At 49.0% G+C, this 20,939-nt stretch overlaps 1 protein-coding gene across 6 annotated transcripts in view; it reads right to left on the bottom strand.

Annotated features, from left to right (window-relative positions):
* Positions 1-20,939, bottom strand: part of C7H11orf80 (chromosome 7 C11orf80 homolog) — a 57,270-nt gene that overhangs the window by 4,696 nt on the left and 31,635 nt on the right. For all 6 annotated transcript variants that reach the window (XM_045023600.1, XM_045023602.1, XM_045023598.1 and 3 more), the window contains exons 8-13: positions 15,277-15,481; positions 13,927-14,074; positions 11,307-11,453; positions 9,936-10,057; positions 9,043-9,153; positions 8,073-8,171 (exon numbers count right to left, since the gene is read on the bottom strand). In XM_045023600.1, coding sequence (XP_044879535.1) covers positions 8,073-8,171; positions 9,043-9,153; positions 9,936-10,057; positions 11,307-11,453; positions 13,927-14,074; positions 15,277-15,481 — 832 coding nt within the window. The remainder of the gene's footprint in view (positions 1-8,072; positions 8,172-9,042; positions 9,154-9,935; positions 10,058-11,306; positions 11,454-13,926; positions 14,075-15,276; positions 15,482-20,939) is intronic.

The following is a 20,939-nucleotide window of genomic DNA, read 5'->3' as shown; positions in this document are numbered from 1 at the left end:
ATGTACATGCGCAGTAGCTGTCTCGCAGTGCCATTAGCACTTCCATCTAGCATGTGCACGGCCTGACCCCTTCAGTTCCTTTTCTACCACGGAGTCTTTAATGCGAACTCCAAAGTAGAGGGGAGGAAGGTGGGTAGTGGAACACCCACAGGGGGACACATCTCCAAGAACCTCAGTTACTGCACGAGCTGAGTAACCCTCTCTTCTTCTTTGCGTGCTGTCCCTGTGGATGCTCCACTTCAGGTGACTGTAAAGCAGTGCCCTACTGCGGATGGATGGGCTGCGGAGTTGAATGCCTAGTTGATGCTAGCACTGTTCGGCCTAGTACTGTATCTGAGCCTGAGCTTTGCATTATTGCATAGAGATTAATGAATGTGTGTTCAGACGCCCAAGTGGTGGCTTGACGTATCTCTGTGAGTGGTACATTATTCAAAAAGGCTGTAGAGGCTGATATTGATCTTGTCAAATGGGCTCTGATCCCCGTTGGGGGTTCCCTTTTTTGTTGTTGATATAATAGGTGGATGCAATTGGAGATCCATTTTGAAAGTCTTTGTTTTGATATTGCAGATCCCTTTGATCGTTCAGTTGTGGAGATGAACAGTCTCTGATGTTTTGAATGGTTTCATTCTATCTAGGTAAAATGCTAATGCACGTCTAACATCTAGAGCAGGGGTCGGCAACCTTTCAGGAGTCGTGTGCCGAATCTTCATTTATTCACTCTAATTTAAGGTTGCGCGTGCCAGTAATACATTTTAACGTTTTTAGAAGGTCTCTTTCTATAAGTCTATAATAAAACTAAACTATTATTGTATGTAAAGTAAATAAGGCTTTTTTAAATGTTTAAGAAGCTTCATTTAAAATTAAATTAAAATGCAGAGTCCCCCGGATTGGTGGCCAGGACCTAGGCAGTGTGAGTGCCACTGAAAATCAGCTCGCGTGCCGCCTTCGGCACCTGTGTCATAGGTTGCCTACCCCTGATCTAGAGAGTGTAGGATTGTCTCTTCTGTAGTCCCATACGGGTTAGGGTAAAACGTAGGTAAGTGAATTGGTTGGTTGAGATGAAAGGATGATGATACCTTGGGGACAAATTTTGGGTGTGGTCTCAGTGTCACTTTGTCTTTAAAGAATACGATAGATGGAGTGTGGGCAATGAGAGCCCCTATTTCACTTACTCTTTGCGCAGAAGTAATCGTGACCAGGAATACTACCTTCATTGAGAGGTGTAGTAGAGAACAAGTTATGAGTAGTTCAAATGGTGCTTTGGTAAGGCCTCTAAGGACCAGGTTTAGATCCCATGCTGGTGCGGGGTTGAGTATTTCTGGGTTATACCTGTGAGGAAATGCTTTGTGATCGGGTGTGTGAATACTGAGACACCATTGATCTTATGATGGAAAGCAGTTATGGCTGATAGGTGTACTTTAACCGTACTTATGGTAAGTCCTGATTGTTTCAGTTCTAATATGTACTCCAAGATCAAATGAAGTGGTGCTGTAAGTGCAGTAATGTTTTGTTTCTGCACCACATGGACAACCTCTTCCATTTCTGCAGGTATGTTGCACAAGTGGATGTCTTTCTGCTGTTTAGTAACACCTGTTTAACCTGTTCCAAGCAGGTTAATTCTTTGTGTTGGAGCAATGGAGGAGCCATGCCTTCAGGTGAAGTTTCTCCAGGTCCGGATGGAGAACTCGACTTTCATCTTGTGAGAGAAGATCCCATTGCAGTGGGAGAGGATATGGTGCGCAGATCGCCATGCATCTCAGGTATGGGAACCATGTCTGTCTGGGCCATGTCAGGGCTATAAGTATGACCTTGGCTTTGTTGTTTCATATCTTATGTATTACCCTGGAGATTAACTGAGTCAGTGGGAATGCTACAGAAGAGGTGTGTTTCATCTGATGAGGAAGACATCCCTTAGGAATTGTGTTCCCAGTCCTGCTAGTGACCAAAACCTTGGGCATTTGTTGTTTCATGCTGTTGCGAATAGGTTGATGTGTGGGAACCCCTACATGTGGAATATGTGTTGTTATGTTGTTGTTCAGTTCCCATTCATGTTCTTGGGGAAACTGTCTGCTTAATGTGTCCGCTGTCATGTTCTGCTGACCCAGGAGGTATGATGCTGTAATGGTGATGTTGTGTTTTATGCAACAATTCCATAGTTTTATGGCTTCTGTGCATAGGGAGCAAGATCGTGCTCCGCCCTGTCGGTTTATGTAGAACATACATGCAGTGTTGTCCATCATGACTCTTATTGTTTTGTTCCGTATTATTGGGAGGAAATGGTTGCATGCATTGCGAACCATGCATAATTCAAGCAGGTTGATGTGTAAATGTGTCGCTGCGGGAGACCACTTCTCTTGGATTGTATGTTGGTTTAAGTGGATGCTCCAGCCAATCGGTGAGGCATCTGTTGTGATCACTATGGATGGTGGATCCTGCTGGAATGGGGTCCCTGAGCATACGTTTCCTGGATTTGTTCACCATTGTAAGAAGTGCTGGACTTTTGGTATTAGTGTTAGGTTTTTGTTCAGGCTGCAAAAGGAAGAGCAGAGACTCCCAAAACTGGTGGTTAACACTGAAGTTAAACTCACCACCGAGTCACAAACTGTGCTTCTGATCCCCCACACTGGTTATCAAGAAGCTGAAAAAAGAAATCCCAGCCCCCCTTTACTGCATTCCAGTTCTCTGGCTCCCAATCAGCACATAGGTCCAGTACAGTGAGAAGTTATTTAAAACCTCTACTCACTATGCAAAATGTTCTTCTAACCCCAAAGGGTCAGCCACGTTATCAGGTCAATATTAGTTTGGATCTTACCCAATATACCACGCTGCCAGCCAATCCTTTAGTGTCTAAAACTAAAGGTTTATTATAAAGAAAAAAAGAGAGAACGAGAAGAGAGTTTTTAAATGGCAACGCAATCAGATACATACAGAGACCTATATCAGGTTCTTAGTATTGGTGAATTTGCTGGCTTGAAAGTCCCTCTGGAACACATCCACAGCTTGGATGGGTCGTTCAGAGCTTAAGTTTGTAGAGAAATTACTCCAGAGGTGGGAAGCAGGATTGAAGACAAGATGAAGATGATGTAGCTGTCTTTTATATCCTTTGCCATGTGTTTAGTATTTCCTTTGTCCCAAACACAAACTCATAGCACAGGGCATGGAAAAATCTTGGAGTCCCCTGTCCATCGGCATGTCCTACAAGTCCTGCTGACTCATAAGGTGTAGCCCCTGGCTTCTTTCAATGGGTTGTTTCTATAGCTGATGACCCTTGATGGGCCATCAAACAGGCTAGGCACTGTTGATGCCAATCTGTCTGGGGGTGTCACCCAGAAACACAGCACAAGTTTTGAAATACAGATATACCATTGTGACATTCTATACCTTGGGGGAGCATACTGTAACCCCCATATTCCTCATTTTCATATAATCATGATCTTACATATAAAGCATGCCTTGTAAGGTATCAGGGAAAAGGTTATGATCTGCTGAAAGTCATTTCACTATCCATATATGTGTATCATTAATGCATATGAAGTCATGAGAATTGTGTTGTATAATGGTCACTAAAACATGCTGTAAGTTGGGGACTCAACCAGATATTAGCTCCCCAGAGGCAATTCTCCTGTGCTGCAAGCAACCAAGACACTGAGAAGAAGACTGGCCCAGGTTTAAGGAACAAACCTGTATATTAAGGACTGCAATATCCAGTGGGGTGAGGAAAAACTGCTTAATCTATTTGCTGCCCAGCCTAATAGGGTTGAGAGTTTAGACTGCGTGCTTATCTTTTATTTTCTTTTGGTAACCACTCTGACTTGTTATGCTTTGACTTTTAATCATTTAAAACCTATCTTTATAGTTAATAAATTTGTTTGTTTAGTCTACCTGAAGCAGTGCGTTTGATTGGAAGTGTGTCAGAGGCTCCCCTTGGGACAACAAGCCTGATACATATCAACTTCTTTGTTAAATTGATGAACTCAAATAAGCTTGCGGCGTTCAGCAGGCATAACTGGACACTGCAAGACGGAGGTTCCTAGGGTTGTGTCTGGGACCAGAGATATTGGCTAGTGTCATTCGCTTGCAAATAGCTGGGAGCAGCTTACATACCAGAGGCTGTGTGTGAACAACCCAGGAGTGGGGGTTCTCACAGCAGAGCAGGGTAAGGCTGGCTCCCAGGGCTTGGCTACACTTGAGAGTTGCAGCGCTGGGAGTTTACAGCGCTGGTCATCCAGCTGTGTAGGAACAGCGCTGGTGTGTGGCCACATTCACAGCTACCAGCGCTGGTGTGTGGCCACATTTGCAGCCTTTGCAGCACTGTTGGGAGTGATGCATTATGGGCAGCTATCCCAGCATTCAAGTGGCAGCAACGTGCTTTTCAAAAGAGGGAGTGGGGTGGGGTGTAGTGTGACAGGGAGCGGGGGAGAGAGAGAGAGTGGATTTTTGGAGCCAACACTGTGTGTTAGCTTCCTGCCTTGCAAAATCAGAAAATGTTCCCGACCCCTTACTCTTAACTGCAAACAGCCTGTATCCAACGGACTCCCTTTCTCCCCTCTGCCCCCGCTGTTTCTCTGTCAAGCAAACACTCACTCCCTGCCTGCCTCATTCACAGGGGTTATCTCATTTGATTGTTCACAGTCAGGTACAGATTGATCACAGCAAACAGGAGCTGTGTTTGTTTTTTAGATAAGCAGCTCCCGGAGCACCTGGAGCTCCGAGTTCACAACAAAACAAAGAGAGGCTGCATAACAAAACAAAGAGCGTAATTTAGTTAAAAGCATTCTGGGATATCTGCTAATACCCTGGAGGCCAATAACAGCGCTGGTGTGTGTCCACACTTGATGAGCAGCGCTGGATCACCAGTGCTGCACTCGCTACACCCCAAGCAGACCAGGTGTTCAGCCAGCGCTGCAGCCAGGGAGTTGCAGCGCTGGATGTGCCTTGCAGGTGTGGACAGTTACTAAGTTGCAGCGCTGGAAAGCCTCCACCAGCGCTGCAACTCTCAAGTGTAGCCAAGCCCCCAGAGTCAATGATTGGAGTGACCTAGCAAATCACCAGTCCAAATAACACCAGAGGGGAATGTCACAACCATACACATCTATAACTCACAATACAAAGTGATACAAACATATAAACAAGATGATCATACTTGGCAAATCATAACATTTTCACAGATACCTTCCATGGCATCTCTGGTCAGATTCCTTGCAATTTTATAATATTGGTATCAATATCATAAAGTGTGTCCCATATTCCATACAGTGTCACAGATGCATTGATGGAACCAGCAGAAACTGTGGCAAACACCCTCCACCATCCCTCCAACTTGAAAACATGCAGACAGAAAGTATTACGTAACAAATAAAGGCATGGACTTCCTTTTCTCGCACCCCCAGCCCAGCCCAGCCCACCCTTAGTGGTGGATGGGGCCAACCAATGGGGTAAACAACTGCAATCCTGATCCAACCCCAAGACAAGGATTGGAAGAGATTAAATCTATTTGGGTGGAAAGTCTACTCTTCGGCAAGTCTGCAATTCCGCACGGCCAACTACACAGTGTTACTAGCAACATACGACCATGATAATTACGCTAAACTGAACGATTTCCTCGATGAAATCTCAGAGGACAAGAAGTAACAATTCCAAGCCATCATTAACAAGGGACAGCTTGTAGCCAGAACAGCACCCAAAGCATCCCTCAATGTTGTAGACACAGCCGCATGCGCAACAGCAATAGTAATGTGCAGAACTTCATGGCTATATTCTTCGGGAATCCTGAGGGAACTTCAAACTAAGGTAGAAGATCTTCCCTTTGATAGGGATAAACTGTTCTCCGCCAGGACAGATGAGGTCCTACATTCCATGAAGGACTCACGAGCTACACTAAGAACACTCAGCATTTACACAACCCCAAAGAGAAGGAGGAGATACCAGCCATACTCCCGCAACAGAGACAATACATTGCAACAACAACAGAGACAATTCGACAACCAGAGACAAAGACACCGGCCACAGAGACGTCATCTTTCCCAGTCTCAGTCTGTGGTGTCCCAAGCACCATCAGCCAAGATGCAATTTTGAAACATTGGTCAAGGGTCTGACTGACCTCTCCCAACAGCCAGCGCCAATATTAAGAACAACTCAGACCTTTGGTCATTGGCTATGACTGTTTTATCATATGTGGTTCTCCATCACGACAGACCACTGGGTATTAGAGATCATCCACACAGGTTATACCATCCCTTTTATCTCCATTCCACCTACCCATCCCCCTTCCCTGTCCCTCTTCAGGGACCCTTCCCCTGAGCACCTTCTACGACAATAAGTTAATAATCTTCTACAACTAGGTGCCGTGGAACAAGTTCCAACACAACACAAGGGGAAGGGAATTTATTCCCACTGTTTCCTGACTCAAAACAAAAACCGTGGATGGAGACCCATATTAGATTTTAGAAAACTCAACAAGTTTGTCCATACCCACAGATGGTCACACTAAACTCAATTATCCCAGCGCTGGAAAAGGAGGACTGGTTCTCACCCCTTGACCTACAAGAGGCATTCTTTCATATTACCATCCATCCTGCATGCAGACGGTTCCTATAATTCACAATAAGGAAAGACTATTTCCAATACAGAATGCTACCTTTCGGACTTTTGACAGCCCTGAGAGTTTTTACCAAAACCCTAGCAGTAGTAGTGGTGCATTTGTGCAGACAGGGAATATTGATCTTCCAATACCTAGACAACTGCCTACTGAAAGGACCTACTCAAAGAAGAAACAATAAATATTACCCAGAGGACTGTCACCCTCTTTCACACCCTAAGGTTATAAATTAAGAAACTGAATCTACCCTAAAACCAGTACAACAATTGAACTTCATTGGAGCACACCTAGACTCCATAGAGGCCAAAGCATCATTACCAATTACCAGATTTGTGCACTGACCACTCTCATATCAGTGATCACAAACAGCCCACGGGTATCTGCATACACCTGCCTTCAACTACTGGGACGTATGGCGGCCACCACCTTCGTAGTAAAACACGCTCGCTTACATATGTGCTGCCTAAAGAGAGGGCTGAGCTTGGTATACATACCATGAAAGAACAGCCTGAACAAAAGGGCCCAAGCAATATTAATCAGATTCCTCAATGATGTTTCGATACTGGACATTTGTAGGGCAGCTCCTTGGTCTGCCATACATACTTTTACCAACCATTATGCTATTAGGGCTGCATCTAGATCAGATGCAAATTTTGGGAAGGCAAGTGCTGCAGTCATTCTTTAAGTAGACTCTGAGCCCTGCCCCCTAACTTGGCTTGTGAGTCCCCTGAGTGAAATACACGTCTGCACCCACTCAAAGAAGAGTGGTTACCTACCTGGACTGTAACTGTTGTTCTTCGAGATGTGGGTGAAGAGGTGTCTTCCATGACTCACCCTCTGTCTCCTCTGCACTGCAGTGTTACCATTTAATGTTTGGTGTGAAGGAACTGAGGGGGGGGTTGGAGCCCTTAAACAGCCTGGGGAAGGACTAAGAGCACGTAGGGCATGAGCACCACCCTTATGGTTATTGCTAGGGAAAGTTCTCTGGCTTCTGAGTGCTGGGTGCACACACATCTGAGTGGAGTAGAGGTCTACACCCATATCTTGCAGAACAACAGTTACAATACAAGAGAGTAATGGTTTTTTTCCCAGAAGCAGGTGATTGCAGGATGAAGATATTTTTCTAATATAAGACTGAAGGGCATTGAAAACCAGGCTGGACAAGGCCCTGGGGGATAATTTACAGGTGGGTAATCCTACCCTGGGTCCCAGAGAGGGATAGGGTAGATGGGATCTGATGTGCAGTGTCTCCATTTCTGATGGAACAATCCGCAGGGAATAGTCTGTAGGGACTCTGGCCACATGGGATTCAGTAGAAGCTTTCCATCTCTACTATCTCTGATGACTAAGAGGTGCTCACATATCATGGTCATGAGCATGGAGTTGATGGGTGGGTGGATATGTATGGTGACAGATAGACACACATCAGCATACGAGGCCTCAAAGAGGGAGCCACAGGGTGAAACTGACTTACTTTTGTGATGCTGCATGTGCCACTGGGCATCAGTCGCTTCCGAGTGACATTTTCAAAGGCTGTTTGAATGGCTGCCATTAGCTCTGGGGTATCTGAAACCTGCACACATTAATAGAATCCAGTCACCCAGGGAAAGGTGCTTTGGATTCTTGAGACCTCTTCTTTGAAAAGTTCTCATGCCTCCATGGATTGCAAGAGGCCTTAAGCTACACTTACCCTTACAAGCACTACAATAGCACTTCATCTAATGATGAGGTTTTCATCTCTCTACTGAGAGGGAGCAGAATTCGGGGGGAGGGGGGGAGCAGTGGAGCCCCAAGAGTTGCCTCCAAATCCAGAGAACAGAGCAGACAGCAAACTCTCTGCCACCTGCCATGACATCTCTCCAAGAAGCGTGGCATCACAACACTAGTATCACAGCATTTCTTCAAATACTAAAAACTTGCTCACAGGCGACAAAAACAACTTGGAAGATTGTGTGACAGCGCCATCTGGTGATTCCTCTCATGACATTATTAATATTATAGTAGCCCCGGAAGACTACCACTTTCATCCGCATCTAATTCTGTTGGGGGTTGCACAGACTCCAACTGAGATCAGGGTATCATTATGCCAGATCCTGCACAGGTCCTGACCAAGATTGGGGGCCCTGTCTTGCCAGGAGCTGCCCTGACCCCAAGTGAGACTGGGGCCCCATTGTGTCAGGCCCTGCACAGACGCATAGTGAGATAGAGTGCCTCCCCTGAAGAGCTCACAATCTAAATAGACAAAAGGTCGGAGGGGCAACTGAGGCCCCAAGAGGGGAAGGGACTTGCCCAAGATCACCCAGCAGGTCAGTGGCTGAGCCATAAATAGACCCCAGTAGCCCTGGATTCCAGTTGAATCAGCACGGCTAGTCATTGGACCATGCTGCCTCTCATGGAGAATTATAACAGTATCCTAACAAATCCACCACATATACAATAGTTACCTGCAAACTCTGCAGACATTCCCGTCTGAACTGGCTGTTAGTGCTGCTGGACACCACGCTGGAAATGGCACCTAGGATGATGGGCAGGGACAGCTTCAACCTCCGCTGGTTCTGGGAAGGGCCAAGCACATTTTACTGCACATTTCCATTCCCGTTGACACCCCTCCACCTGGCCACCCAGGGACGGATCAGAAAACCAAGGCAAATCCTGTGGTGGGGAAACTTAGGGGGGGCGGAATGGGATGTGGTCCTACTGGAACTGGCTCAGCACCTAGGGGGATCAGCCCAACACCTAGGAAAAACACCCTGCCATCTAGCAGGTTTATGTCTCTTTCAGATGGTGTCACCCACAGCAGTACAGCATCGCCTAGCACAGCCCTAGAGAACTGGGATTGGGACTAATTCCAAGAGGACAGCACCCCCCACTGAGAGCCTGGCACCGTTCCATGGAGCATAGCATGCCCTAATGCCACACTGGGCTCAGTACTGACTCCAAAGGAGGGCTCCCCCACCCTTCTCTCTGAAGCACAGTGCCGGCAGCAGCTCACTGACTCAGAAGAGGGAGCAGCCCCTGCTGAGTCACCCACACCACTTCTTGAAGTTTTGTGCAAACATTTCCAATCCAAGTCCTTACCAAGTCCCACACTGCTGAGCTGGCAACATCACCTGAGAGCACAGTTCACAGGAGTCTGGCTGCAGGATACGTGGTGAAGCCAACTAGACCCAGTAATAAAACAATGAGAACAGAAAGAGCAGGCAAGAGCCAAACTCACCCCGATACGACAGCAGGCTCAGAGAGGACGGAGAGAGGAGCCCGAATATAAGAGCTGACCTGTGATCTCAGATCCATGGGTTCTGTGTTGCCTAATACACATACCAATACAAGCTCCTACCTTCCCTCTCTTGCAGTGCTCCTGTAGCATTGCGTCAATGACAGCCTGGACTCCACGCTTCACTGCCTCCTGGCTGCACAGGAGAATCTGGTCCATATGGGATGCAATCATGCGCCGGGTCCCTGAGTCACAACAGTTCGGGGTTCGTTTACATTGGGTTTGGTTTGCTTAGGGAAGAGTCATATTTAGGCGATGATGATCCAAGGAGTCAAAAAACAAGTCAAATCCCAAAGGCAAATCAGTTATTATTTATGTTGCAGGGTTGCCCCGAGGATCCAACCAAGACCAGGTCCTAGTGTGCCAGGTGCTGCACAGATCCTGAGTGAGAGCAGGGCCCTGTCCTTCCAGGTGCTGCACAAACCCTGCAACAGCAACAGGGCAGGGCTGCCCAGAGCGGGGGGCAAGGAAGGCAATTTGCCCCAGGCCCTGCAGGGGCCCCCACGCAGGGGCGGCTCTAGGTTTTTGGCCGCCCCAAGCAGTCATGCCCGGGAGGCGCCCCCGAGCCGCGGGAGCAGCGGACCTCCCGCGGGCATGACTGCAGAGGGTCCACTGGTCGCACGGCTCGGCTGGACCTCCCGCAGCTGCGGGCGGTTCGCTGGTCCGGCGGCTCCGGTTGAGCTGCCGCAGGCATCCCTGCGGGAGGTCCAGCCGAGCCGCGGGACCAGCGAACCGTCCGCAGTCATGCCTGCGGCAGGTCCACTGGAGCCGCGGGACGAGCGCCCCCTCCGCAGTCATGCCTGCGGCAGGTCCGCTGCTCCCGGGGCTCCGGTGGACCTCCCGCAGGCATGACTGCGGCAGGTCCGCCGGCCCAGCCTGCCGCCCCCCCGGGAAAGGGCTGCCCCAGGCAGGTGCTTGCCCCGCTGGGCTCTGGAGCCGGCCCTGCCCCCACGAGAGTATAGTATTCTATAGTATTGCAACTTTTTTTTATGGAAAGGGCCCCCGAAATTGCTTTGCCCCAGGCCCCCTGAATCCTCTGGGCAGCCCTGCAACAGGGCTGTCTCATGTTCCCCATAGCATAGTGCCCCATAGCACTGCATCTGTACAGCACCCAGCACGCTGAGGACCCCCACCTCCTTTGCAGCTGGTGCAGTGTCTGCCACGCCAGGAACCCCCATCTCATCTGCAGCCGGTGCAGTGCCTGGGAACCCCCATCTCGGTGAGGTCTGTGCAGCACCCGGCACCCTGGGACACTGATCTCAGTCGGGGTCTGTGCAGCTCTTGGCACAATAGGGGCCCCGATCTTGGTTGAGGGCTCTAGGAACTAATCATATACAACACTGCAGTTTTTGTTTCCAGCCTCTAGAGGAAGACAAGCCCAAGATTTGGGCTGGGATGTTACCCTAGAAAACAGTCAAGCAATTTTATACATACAGAAATCGTAAAGTGGCTTATCTTGAAACTGATCTGAGTAGTGGAGAAAGAGGAAGAGCAACAGAGTCTGCTCCCAAGTGTCTGGATCATCTTCTTGGCTTCTACCGTCCCAGTGAAGTTTATATCTGACATCTGGGTTCACTTGATCTGGGGGGCAATGGAACATCAAGCAGCGTTTTTATACAGCGACACAGCCAGTGCTGCCATCTTTGATCAGGCAAACGGCTTCATGATGTGAGTGCAGTGCTGCCAGGACGGCACTCAGCACCCATGACTTCTCATAGCTCAGATCCCACTTAGGCTGCACTGTGGTAGTGCCAATGGGCCAGCACCCCATTCTGCTGGGCACTGTCCAAATGTAACAAAGAGACTATTCCCTGACTCAAAGAGCTTGCAGTCAACAGCCAGGTCTACACCCAGCCTTTCTCCTGCTATAAGCAATGGCAGGGGGTGATTTTTTTAACTGATCTAGTTATACTGGGACAGCTCCTAGTGTGGATGCAGTTATACCAGGATAAAGGTGCCTTATCCTGGTACAGTTTAGGGAATAGCTATACTGTCCGAAAGCACATTAATCCCAGTATAATTGTGTCTACACTAGAGGGCTGCACCACTTTAACTACCCAGGCACAGCACAACTTGGGTGAGCAGATAAAGCCTTGATGTTAGGTCATAGCCACCAGCAGAATTAAACCAAGAGACAGGAAGAGCAAAGGGAACCAATGAAATGCTTGCCATCTGCACAGTCAGCAGCACTCGCAGCTCACCAGCTGCACAGCCCCTGGGAACATTTTGCAGTGCACAGCAAATGGGGGCTAACAAGGGTGGAAGGACAGCAAGGTGGCTTTGAGGATGTTCACAGGCAGCTCCTGCCATGCATGAAGGGGCAGCATGGGGGAAAGCGCCACGGTGCATGCTGGGAAATGTTTCAAATGGGTGACGGAGAATGGCATGGTTTGCTCAGTATTTTAGGGGACGGGCATTCGGGAAAATCTTGCCCTCATTTAGGTACCTAAAATAACTTTGTGATCCTGCTGCAACAGGGTGCTTCTCAGTGCCACAAAATGGCATGATGGAGAAAGAAGGGGCTCTAATAATGGCCACTGGTTATTACTGCAATTTAATAGCATGATAGTGCTACCTAGAGGCACCATTCAAGATCCAGGCCCAATCGAGCCAGTGTTTCAGAGACCCCGACTCAGATTGCGGCCCCTGCCATGCAGGGGCGGCTCTAGATATTTCGCTGCCCCAAGCATGGCGGCATGCCGTGGAGGGCGCTCTGCCGGTCGCTGGTCCCGCGGCTCCGGTGGACCTCCCGCAGGCGTCCACTGGTCCCGCGGCTTCGGTGGACCTAAGCGGGAGGTCCACCGGAGCCGCCTGCCGCCCTCCCGGCGTCCGGCAGAGCGCCCCCCGCGGCATGCCGCCCAAAGCACGCGCTTGGCATGCTGGGGCCTGGAGCCGCCCCTGCTGCCATGCCAGGCCCTGTACAGACACACAAAAGAGAGTCCATGCCCCAAAAAGGGGGAGGGGAAACAAAGCCACGAGGAGGAAAGGGACTTGCCCAAGGTCAGCAGCAGGAGACAGGAGTCTTGACTCCCATTCCTGTGCCTGCCTGTCTAGGCCTCCCACTTCACCCCACAGCCCTGCCCCGAGGGTACGTCTGCCACAAAAAAATTCAGTCTCGGAGCCCAGGTCAACTGACTCGAGCTTGAGGCAAGGGGCCAAAACTAGTGTAGATCAGGGGTTCTCAAACCTCATTGCGCCGTGACCCTCTTCTGATAACAAAGTTACTAAATGACCCCAGGTGGGGATGGAGCCCAGGCCCCGCCGCCCTGAGTGCGGGAAGAGGAGGCCAGAGCCCGAGCCTCGCTGCCCAGGGCAGAGGTGGAGCTCAGGCTTCAGCTTCTGCCAGGGGTTCCAGCAAGTTTAATGCTGGCCCTGGTGACCCCATTAAAATGGAGTCGTGACCCACTTTGGGGTCCCGACCCACAGTTTGAGAACCGCTGGTGTAGACAATTGGGCTTGGGTTGGAGCCCAGGCTCTGAGACCCACCCCCATTGCCAGGTTTCACAGCCTGATCTCCAGCCCAAGCCTGAACACCTGCACTGCTATATTTAGCCCTGTAGTGTGAACCCCACAAGCCCCAGTCAGTTGACCCAGGCTCTGAGACTTGGTGCTGCAGGGTTTTTTTGCGGTGTAGACGTACCTTCCCTCTCTTCTCTGTCTTTACCACTGGCCACCCAGCCAAATTGACACAACAGGATTGGAGTGAGGTGGGTCAGATTTTGCCATAAAATTGCCAGTTCAAGTTTGAGTGCATCCTTTGTGACAAGTCAGTGGATTTTCAGATGCTTGTACTGTTGGCAATAGACAAATTCTGACTTGTCTTGAGATCTGAGTCAACCAATATGGGAAGCTCTAACTACGCATCTGTGCAGCACCCAGCACAATGGAGGCTCAATCTCAGTTGGGATCTGTGCAGCACCCAGGACAACAGGGCCCCGATCTCGGCTGGGGACTGTAGAACACTCAGCACAGTGGGGCCCCGATCTTGGTTAGGGATCTTTAGATTCTGAGAAGGCTGTGAGCTCTACACAATTGCCTTTGAGAATGACAGCACCTTCTTCCTGCCCTGGATCTGAGTCCAGTGTTGCACTATAGCTGTACTTCTCCCATTCTGCTAAGTTTGATGGGTCATTGAAGAACAACGATGATTTCCCCTTTGCATAGAATGATATGGGCAGACCCGCGGGATCGTAGAAAAAGATGTATTGCTGGCTAAGGAAGAAACCACTGTGAGACTTAAAGGCAAAGAAATCTGAGTGCAACAAACACCTTTCCCTCTCCTGCAGTTATGCCGGAGGCTGCCCCTTGTATACACATGATCTTTCAGTCCTAGTGTTCTTACGTGCAACAAGGTACAGCAATTTCCGGGAGCAATGTAATTTTGGAGACCCAGGGGTGGCTCCAGGCACCAGCGCAGCAAGGGCGGTCCACCAGTAACGTGGATTCGATGGCACGCCTGCAGGAGGTCCGCCGGTCCCGCGGCTTCGGCAGCAAGTTGGCGGCGGGTACGCTGAAGGCGCGGGACCGGCGGACCTCCCGCAGGCATGCCGCCGAATCCACGTTACTGGTGGACCTCCCGCAGGCGTGCCACCAAATCCACGTTACTGGTGGACCGCCCGCAGGCATGCCGCCGAAAGCCGCCTGACTGCCGTGCTTGGGGCAGCAAAATACATAGAGCCGCCCCTGTGGAGACCTGCTGTCTCTTTACATTATAGTGGATGTTAAGGCCCAAAGGACCATTCTTACATCCCTATCTGGCCTGCTCCACAGCACATGAGAATTTCACCCAGCACATTTTCTCTATGGCAGCTTTTTCAGGGTGGCCTAACCCTGAAGGGTGCTGGATCCACACCTCAGTGCCTCTCAGGATCAATGAGAGCTCCACAAGAGCTAAAACTGACTCCTCTGTTCATTGTGACCAGTGAAAATTGCAATAGGATGAGATGGCTCATGAGCCTATCTGAGAGGAAGAACACTGCAGTGGAGAGGGTGCTAAAATGAGACTTGGGAAACCCAGGTTCAAGTCCTTGCTCTGCCACAGTTGCACTGGGTGACCTTGGCAAGTCACTTAGCCTCTCTGTGCCTTAGTTCTCCAGCTGTACCAGGGGAATAATAGCACTGCCCTGCCTCCTGGGGGATTGGGAGGATAAGTACAGTAAAGAGTACCAGGTGCTCAGACCCCACAGTGGTGGGGGCCAGATAAGCATTCTGCACAAATACAAAGGCCCGATGCTCAGCACACAGTTGTGGGCTAAACTGCTCTCTGCTATCGTGGCTCCTGATGAAGCAACACCTGTGTTTCGAGTATCCCTCTCAGGTGCAATTCACCTCTGTGCAGCAGGCCCATGACCCCCTGAAGCCCTGGTCAGCCCCATATGGAAATATTTCTTCTGGTAAAGGATATGGAGACAGCAACAATCTTAGCAGGCTGATTGGGATACAGCTTCAGGCAGGGGCACAGCGCGGCAGCTGGCGTGACTTCCAGCTCCCCGGTGAAGCCAGTTTCAGCCACTTCATGGGGAATCAGGAGGCTGACAGCCCTGCCCAGCACAGGGTGGATTTTGCCACAAAGGAAGTTTGCGCCACAAGACACCAAGCTGTCCGCAACCCTGTGTGGGACAGAAATAAACAAAAGGAAATAAGAACAGAGGCACTGCTGCAACAGATCAGACCGATGACCCATCTACTCTGGTATCTGGTCTCCAGCCCTCACCAGACCAGGAGCAATGATCCAACTGTTACTACTTATTTTATACTAGCACCTGTAGTGCCAAGTGCTGTGCAGGTTCCTATACCAAGACATCCCATCACATTGGATGCTGCACAGATCCTGACCGAGATTGGCAGGTTCTGTATAGCACCTGGCATAATAGGGCCCATATATCAGGTGGGATCTGTGCACTGCCCAGCAGAACTGGCTCCCAATCTAAGTTGGGGTGTGTACAGCACCCAGCACAAGGGGAGGCCCCAATCTCAGGCAGGGTCTGTGCAGCATCTGGCACAAGTGGGGGGGGATCTCATTTGGGCCTCTGGAGTGATACTGTAACACAAATAACTGGCATCTGACCTACATCCTCTCTCAGGAAGATGGATTGCGACAGCAAGACTCTTCCTGTCCCTGCAGGCAGAACAGTGCACACTCCTTAAAAGGCACTTGCCCTATAATGTGACTCCAACCTGGCTGCTTTCACAGGATGCAGTGCTCCACTATAGTCCCTGCAGGCAGGGAGGCAACTGCTTCCCATACCCACACAGTTTGTGCAGAGCTCTGGATTGGGCACAGACAGGTCTGGGGCTCTGAGTATAAAAACACTTACACCCATGAGCCCTTAGATGTCAGTTGTCCTCACATGGGTAAAATTAAACATGTGCAGGAAGAGCTGCCCGCAGGAAGCCATTCACAATCATAACAACAACTTTATTGAACCCCAAGCCAATGAACAATGCAACAGATCCTATTATTCATACAGCCCACTAGGTGGCAAACTTTATGTACAGTACGTACCAACTAGACATTAGCACTTGATTGAAAAATTTTTGATGGAATCGTTTTCTGTCAAAACATGCAGTTTAGCTGAAATCAAAATATTTTGTGGCAAATTTTCAATTAATTTTTATGGGATTCTCATTTTGTTCCAACAACAAAATATTTCATTTTTTAATACAGTAAAAATGTGTAATTTTGACTTTGTCATTTGGATTAATTTTGTTCCACTATTGTATTGAAATATTAAATATATTAAATTAATATTTTAAAATAATAAAAAGTCTAAATGAAATTAATCAAAGCGATAAAGTCAAAATGACATACCTTATCAGAATGAAACATTCTGACATCATAAAATGAAGCAATTTGACATGATCCAAACAGAACTTGCTGACGGTCCTGAATCAGAAGTTTTCTTTCATGGGGAATTATAACATTTTGTCTTCTCATTTGGAATTGGAATGAGTTTCCCCCCCAGAAATGTCATCATTTTCCGTGGAACAGAAATTCTGGCTTCTGACCAGGTCTCTTCCTGTGCGCACACACATATACATATTTCTTTTTATACACAACTCCTGTAACATACATAAGTGTTTATAGGATGGGGACCCAGCAGTCAGCAAAGCACTTAAGCTAGTACTTATCTGTAAATCTGTGCCTAAATCCCATAGACCGCAATAGGATTTAAACATATATTTAATAAGTACTTTGCTGAATTGGGGCCTCCCAAGGGAGTGCATTACCTTAGAAGCTGGCTAGATGGCGCTAGAGCATAGTGGGTGTAGAATAAACAACGGTTACTAAACTTCTGTAACTGTCGATCTTCGAGAGGTATTGCACATGTCCATTCACTGTAGGTTTGCCTGTGCCCAAAGCACAGTCGCCAGAAAATTTTTCCTGCAGTGGGACCCATTGGGGCAGCTCAAGCACCCTCTATAGCGCCAGTATAAAGGACCCAGATGATCCTGCTCCCCTTCAGTTACTTGTTTCCAGAAAAATCTGACGTAGAGTGGTAGGAGGGCAGGTCATAGAATGGACATGTGCAACACATCTCAAAGAACAACAGTTACGGAAGGTTAGTAACCATTTTTCCTTCTTCCAGTGAGTTCACTGTGTTCCACTCTAGGTGACCCCCAAGCAGTTGAATAGGTAGAGGGATCAGAGTTCATCGACACACTAACTGCAGAACAGCTCGACCAAATTTGGGATAATCTCTGGACTGTTGAGTGATGGTGTAATGGAAGAACGTGTGCACCAATAACCAGGTTGCTGCTTTACTAATGTCCTGAATAGGGATCTATGCTACAAATGCTGCTGAGGATGCTTACGACCTTGTGGAATGAGCAGTCAGGTTAGCTGGTGGCAAAACAGCTGCTTGATCGTAACAAGTACGACTACATGAAGTGATACTGTACACGACAAAATTGTCTGTGAAGAGATTGGAGACCCTTCACCATGTCAGCTACAGTTACGAACAGTTAGGTGGACTTTCAGAATGGTTTAATCCTGTCTATGTAGAAAGCTAGGGCTTGTCTAACATCCAATGAGTGAAGGTGTTGTTCATTCCTATTTGCATGTGGCTTCGGGTAAAAGACAGGTAGGTAGATTGCTATGAATTGCAAAAACACTTTTGGGAAGAAACTAGGGTGAAGACATAAGTGCACCTTATCTTTAAAGAAGACTGTGTATGGAAGCTGTGATATGAGGGCATGGAGCTCCGAGACCCTTCTGGCCAAAGTGATAGCCACTAAGAAAACTACTTTCCAGGCGAGGTATAATAAGGACCACGTTGCCAAAGGTTCAAATGGTGGTCCCATAAGCTTTGAATAGACTAAGTTCAGGTCTCAGGGAGGAATGGGCTCTCTTACTTGAGGGTATAATCTTTCTATGCCTTTGAAGCATCGGATATACATGTCATTGGAAAAAAGGACCAATTATCCACCCAAGAGTGGAAAGTGATATTACTGCAAGGTGAACCTTGATAGACGATTGCTCAGACTTCTTGTTTCAGGTGCAATCGGTATTCAAGTATTTCTTGTAAGGATGACTGTGTGAGTGAGACTCCGCGTTGGAACGCCCAGAGAGAAAACCACTTCCACGTTGAAAGGTAAGTAGTCCTGGTGGAGGGGTTTCTATTACAGAACCTGACAAACTTGCTCTGAGCAAGTGTGCTCTCTGGGATTTAGACATGGAGCTTCCAAGCTGTTAGTTGAAGGGAGCTCAGGTTTGGGTGGAGCAGCCAACCGTAGTCCTGAGAAATCAGGTCCGGGTGTAAAAGAAGCAGGATTGGAGTTGACACTGAGGCCTGGTCTACACTAGGACTTTAAATCGAATTTAGCAGCGTTAATTCGAACTAACCGCTCAACCGTCCACACCAGGAAGCCATTTAATTCGAACTAGAGGGCTCTTTAGTTCGAATTCGGTACTCCACCCCGACAGGTGGAGTAACGCTAAATTCGACATGGCTAGCTCGAATTAGGCTAGGTGTGGATGCAAATCGAACTTAGTAGCTCCGGGAGCTATCCCACAGTGCACCACTCTGTTGACGCTCTGGACAGCAGTCTGAGCTTGGATTCTCTGACCAGCCACATAGGAAATGACCCGGGAAAATTTGAATTCCTTTTATTGTCTGGGCACTTTGAATCTGACGTCCTGGCTGGACATCGGGGCGAGCTCCGCAGCACCTGCAACGATGCAGAGCTCTCCAGCAGAGGAGTCCGGCCAATCCAAGAATAGAAAGAGGTCACCAGCATGGACAGACCGGGAAGTCCTGGATCTGATCGGTGTGTGGGGCGAGGAGTCTGTGCTGTCGGAGCTGCGCTCCAACAAGCGGAATGCAAAGACCTTCGAGAAGGTCTCCAAAGCAATGATAGAGAAAGGATACAGCCGGGATGCAATGCAGTGCCGCGTGAAAATCAAGGACCTGAGACAAGGCTACCAAAAAGTCAGAGCGGCAAACGGACGCTCCGGAGCCCAGCCCCAGACATGCCGCTTCTACGAGGCACTGCATGCCATTCTAGGTGGGTCTGCCACCACTGCCCCACCAGTGACCGTGGACTCAGTGGATGGCATAGTGAACCTGGACAGTTCCTCCTCGATGTTCGCCGATGGGGAAGATGAGGAAGGGTCTGTGGAGGACGGCGCAGGCGACAGCGAACACAATACCGCTTTCCCTGACAGCCAGGATCTCTTCATCACCCTCACAGAGATCCCCTACCAACCCTCCCCGGCCGTTAACCCGGACTCTGAATCAGGGGAAGGATCAGGCGGTAAGTGCTATAAACATGTAAACATTTACTTTTTATAAAACAGGTATAAAAAAAATAGAAATACTATATATAAAATTTTCAATGAAAAACTATATGAAAAGTAGGTCCACACATATAGGGATTGAACAATAATCCTCCAGGGACAATTCAACAAAGGTCTCATAGAGGTCCTCGAAAAGCCTCCGCAAGAGGTTCCTGGGGAGAGGTGCCTTGTTGGGTGCTCCGTGGAAGCACACTCTTCCGCGCCAGGACATCCTTATGTACATGGGAATCATCGCCTCCACAAGCATGGCCGCATATGGTCCTGGTCTCTGCAGGGCTTCCCTTAGCATCCGCTCTTTGTGACTCCGAGGGACCCGCCTCAGGGTGATCTCGTTCATGAAATGCTGCATCTAATTAGGGCAATTAGTGTATTGTTACTGTTGTGAATGGTTGACTTTTACTTTGCATAACAATGACCCTCGCTTAACAGCCACATGTTGTAGGCCACATAGGAAAAGCATACATGGATCTTTCCCGTGCACTGGCGGGAGTGGCTGGAAAAGGGTCAGAGTATATGATTTCCAGATTGCCTTTAGCGGGAGGGCACAGCTATCCATTAACTGATAAGCAGAATGTACTGTAAGGCTTACCAGGACTGTCTGCTAGACGGATTCAGCTGTCTCTCCCGACTTGTCCGCTCTCCTGTGCAATGCCGCAGCCAATGAGAGCGTATTCCGAAATCTCGAACTTGTCCTGAGATCTCGTGAGACTTGTTGCCCTGTATGGTCTTGTTCAGAGAAACTGACTAGACTGTGTTCACTGTTCGCAAACATGTATCTGTTCAAGGAAATCACTTACTTTTCCCATCACACAGCTTCGGCTCTTTCCCGGACTGCCCCGGCATCCCCCTCGCAGAGGCTGGCGCAGATTTGGCGGCGAAAGAAAAAGACTAGGGACGAGATGTTCGCGGAACTGATGGCCTGCTCCAGAGCCAAGGCGGCAGAGCAGAGACAGTGGAGGGAGACCCTATGTCAACAGCATCGCACACACATCGAACGGGAGGATAGGTGGCGGCAGGAAGACCAGCAGGCGACTCAAACGCTGCTTGGGCTAATGAGGGAGCAAACGGACACGCTCCGGCGCCTTGTTGATGTTCTGCAGGACCGCAGGCAGGAGGACAGAGCCCCCCTGCAGTGTACCTGCAACCGCCCTCCCCCGCCAAGAAGTCCTGCCCCCCCCTCACCCAAAAGTACAAGACGGAGGGGCAGTAGGGGCCGTGAGAACTGTCACTGCACCACTGCATAGCGCTAATGTACCACACACCTCTCA

Source organism: Mauremys mutica, chromosome 7 (assembly GCF_020497125.1).
Source record: "Mauremys mutica isolate MM-2020 ecotype Southern chromosome 7, ASM2049712v1, whole genome shotgun sequence".
Lineage (NCBI taxonomy): Eukaryota > Metazoa > Chordata > Testudines > Geoemydidae > Mauremys > Mauremys mutica.
This window is presented reverse-complemented; position numbering and strand designations above follow the sequence as displayed.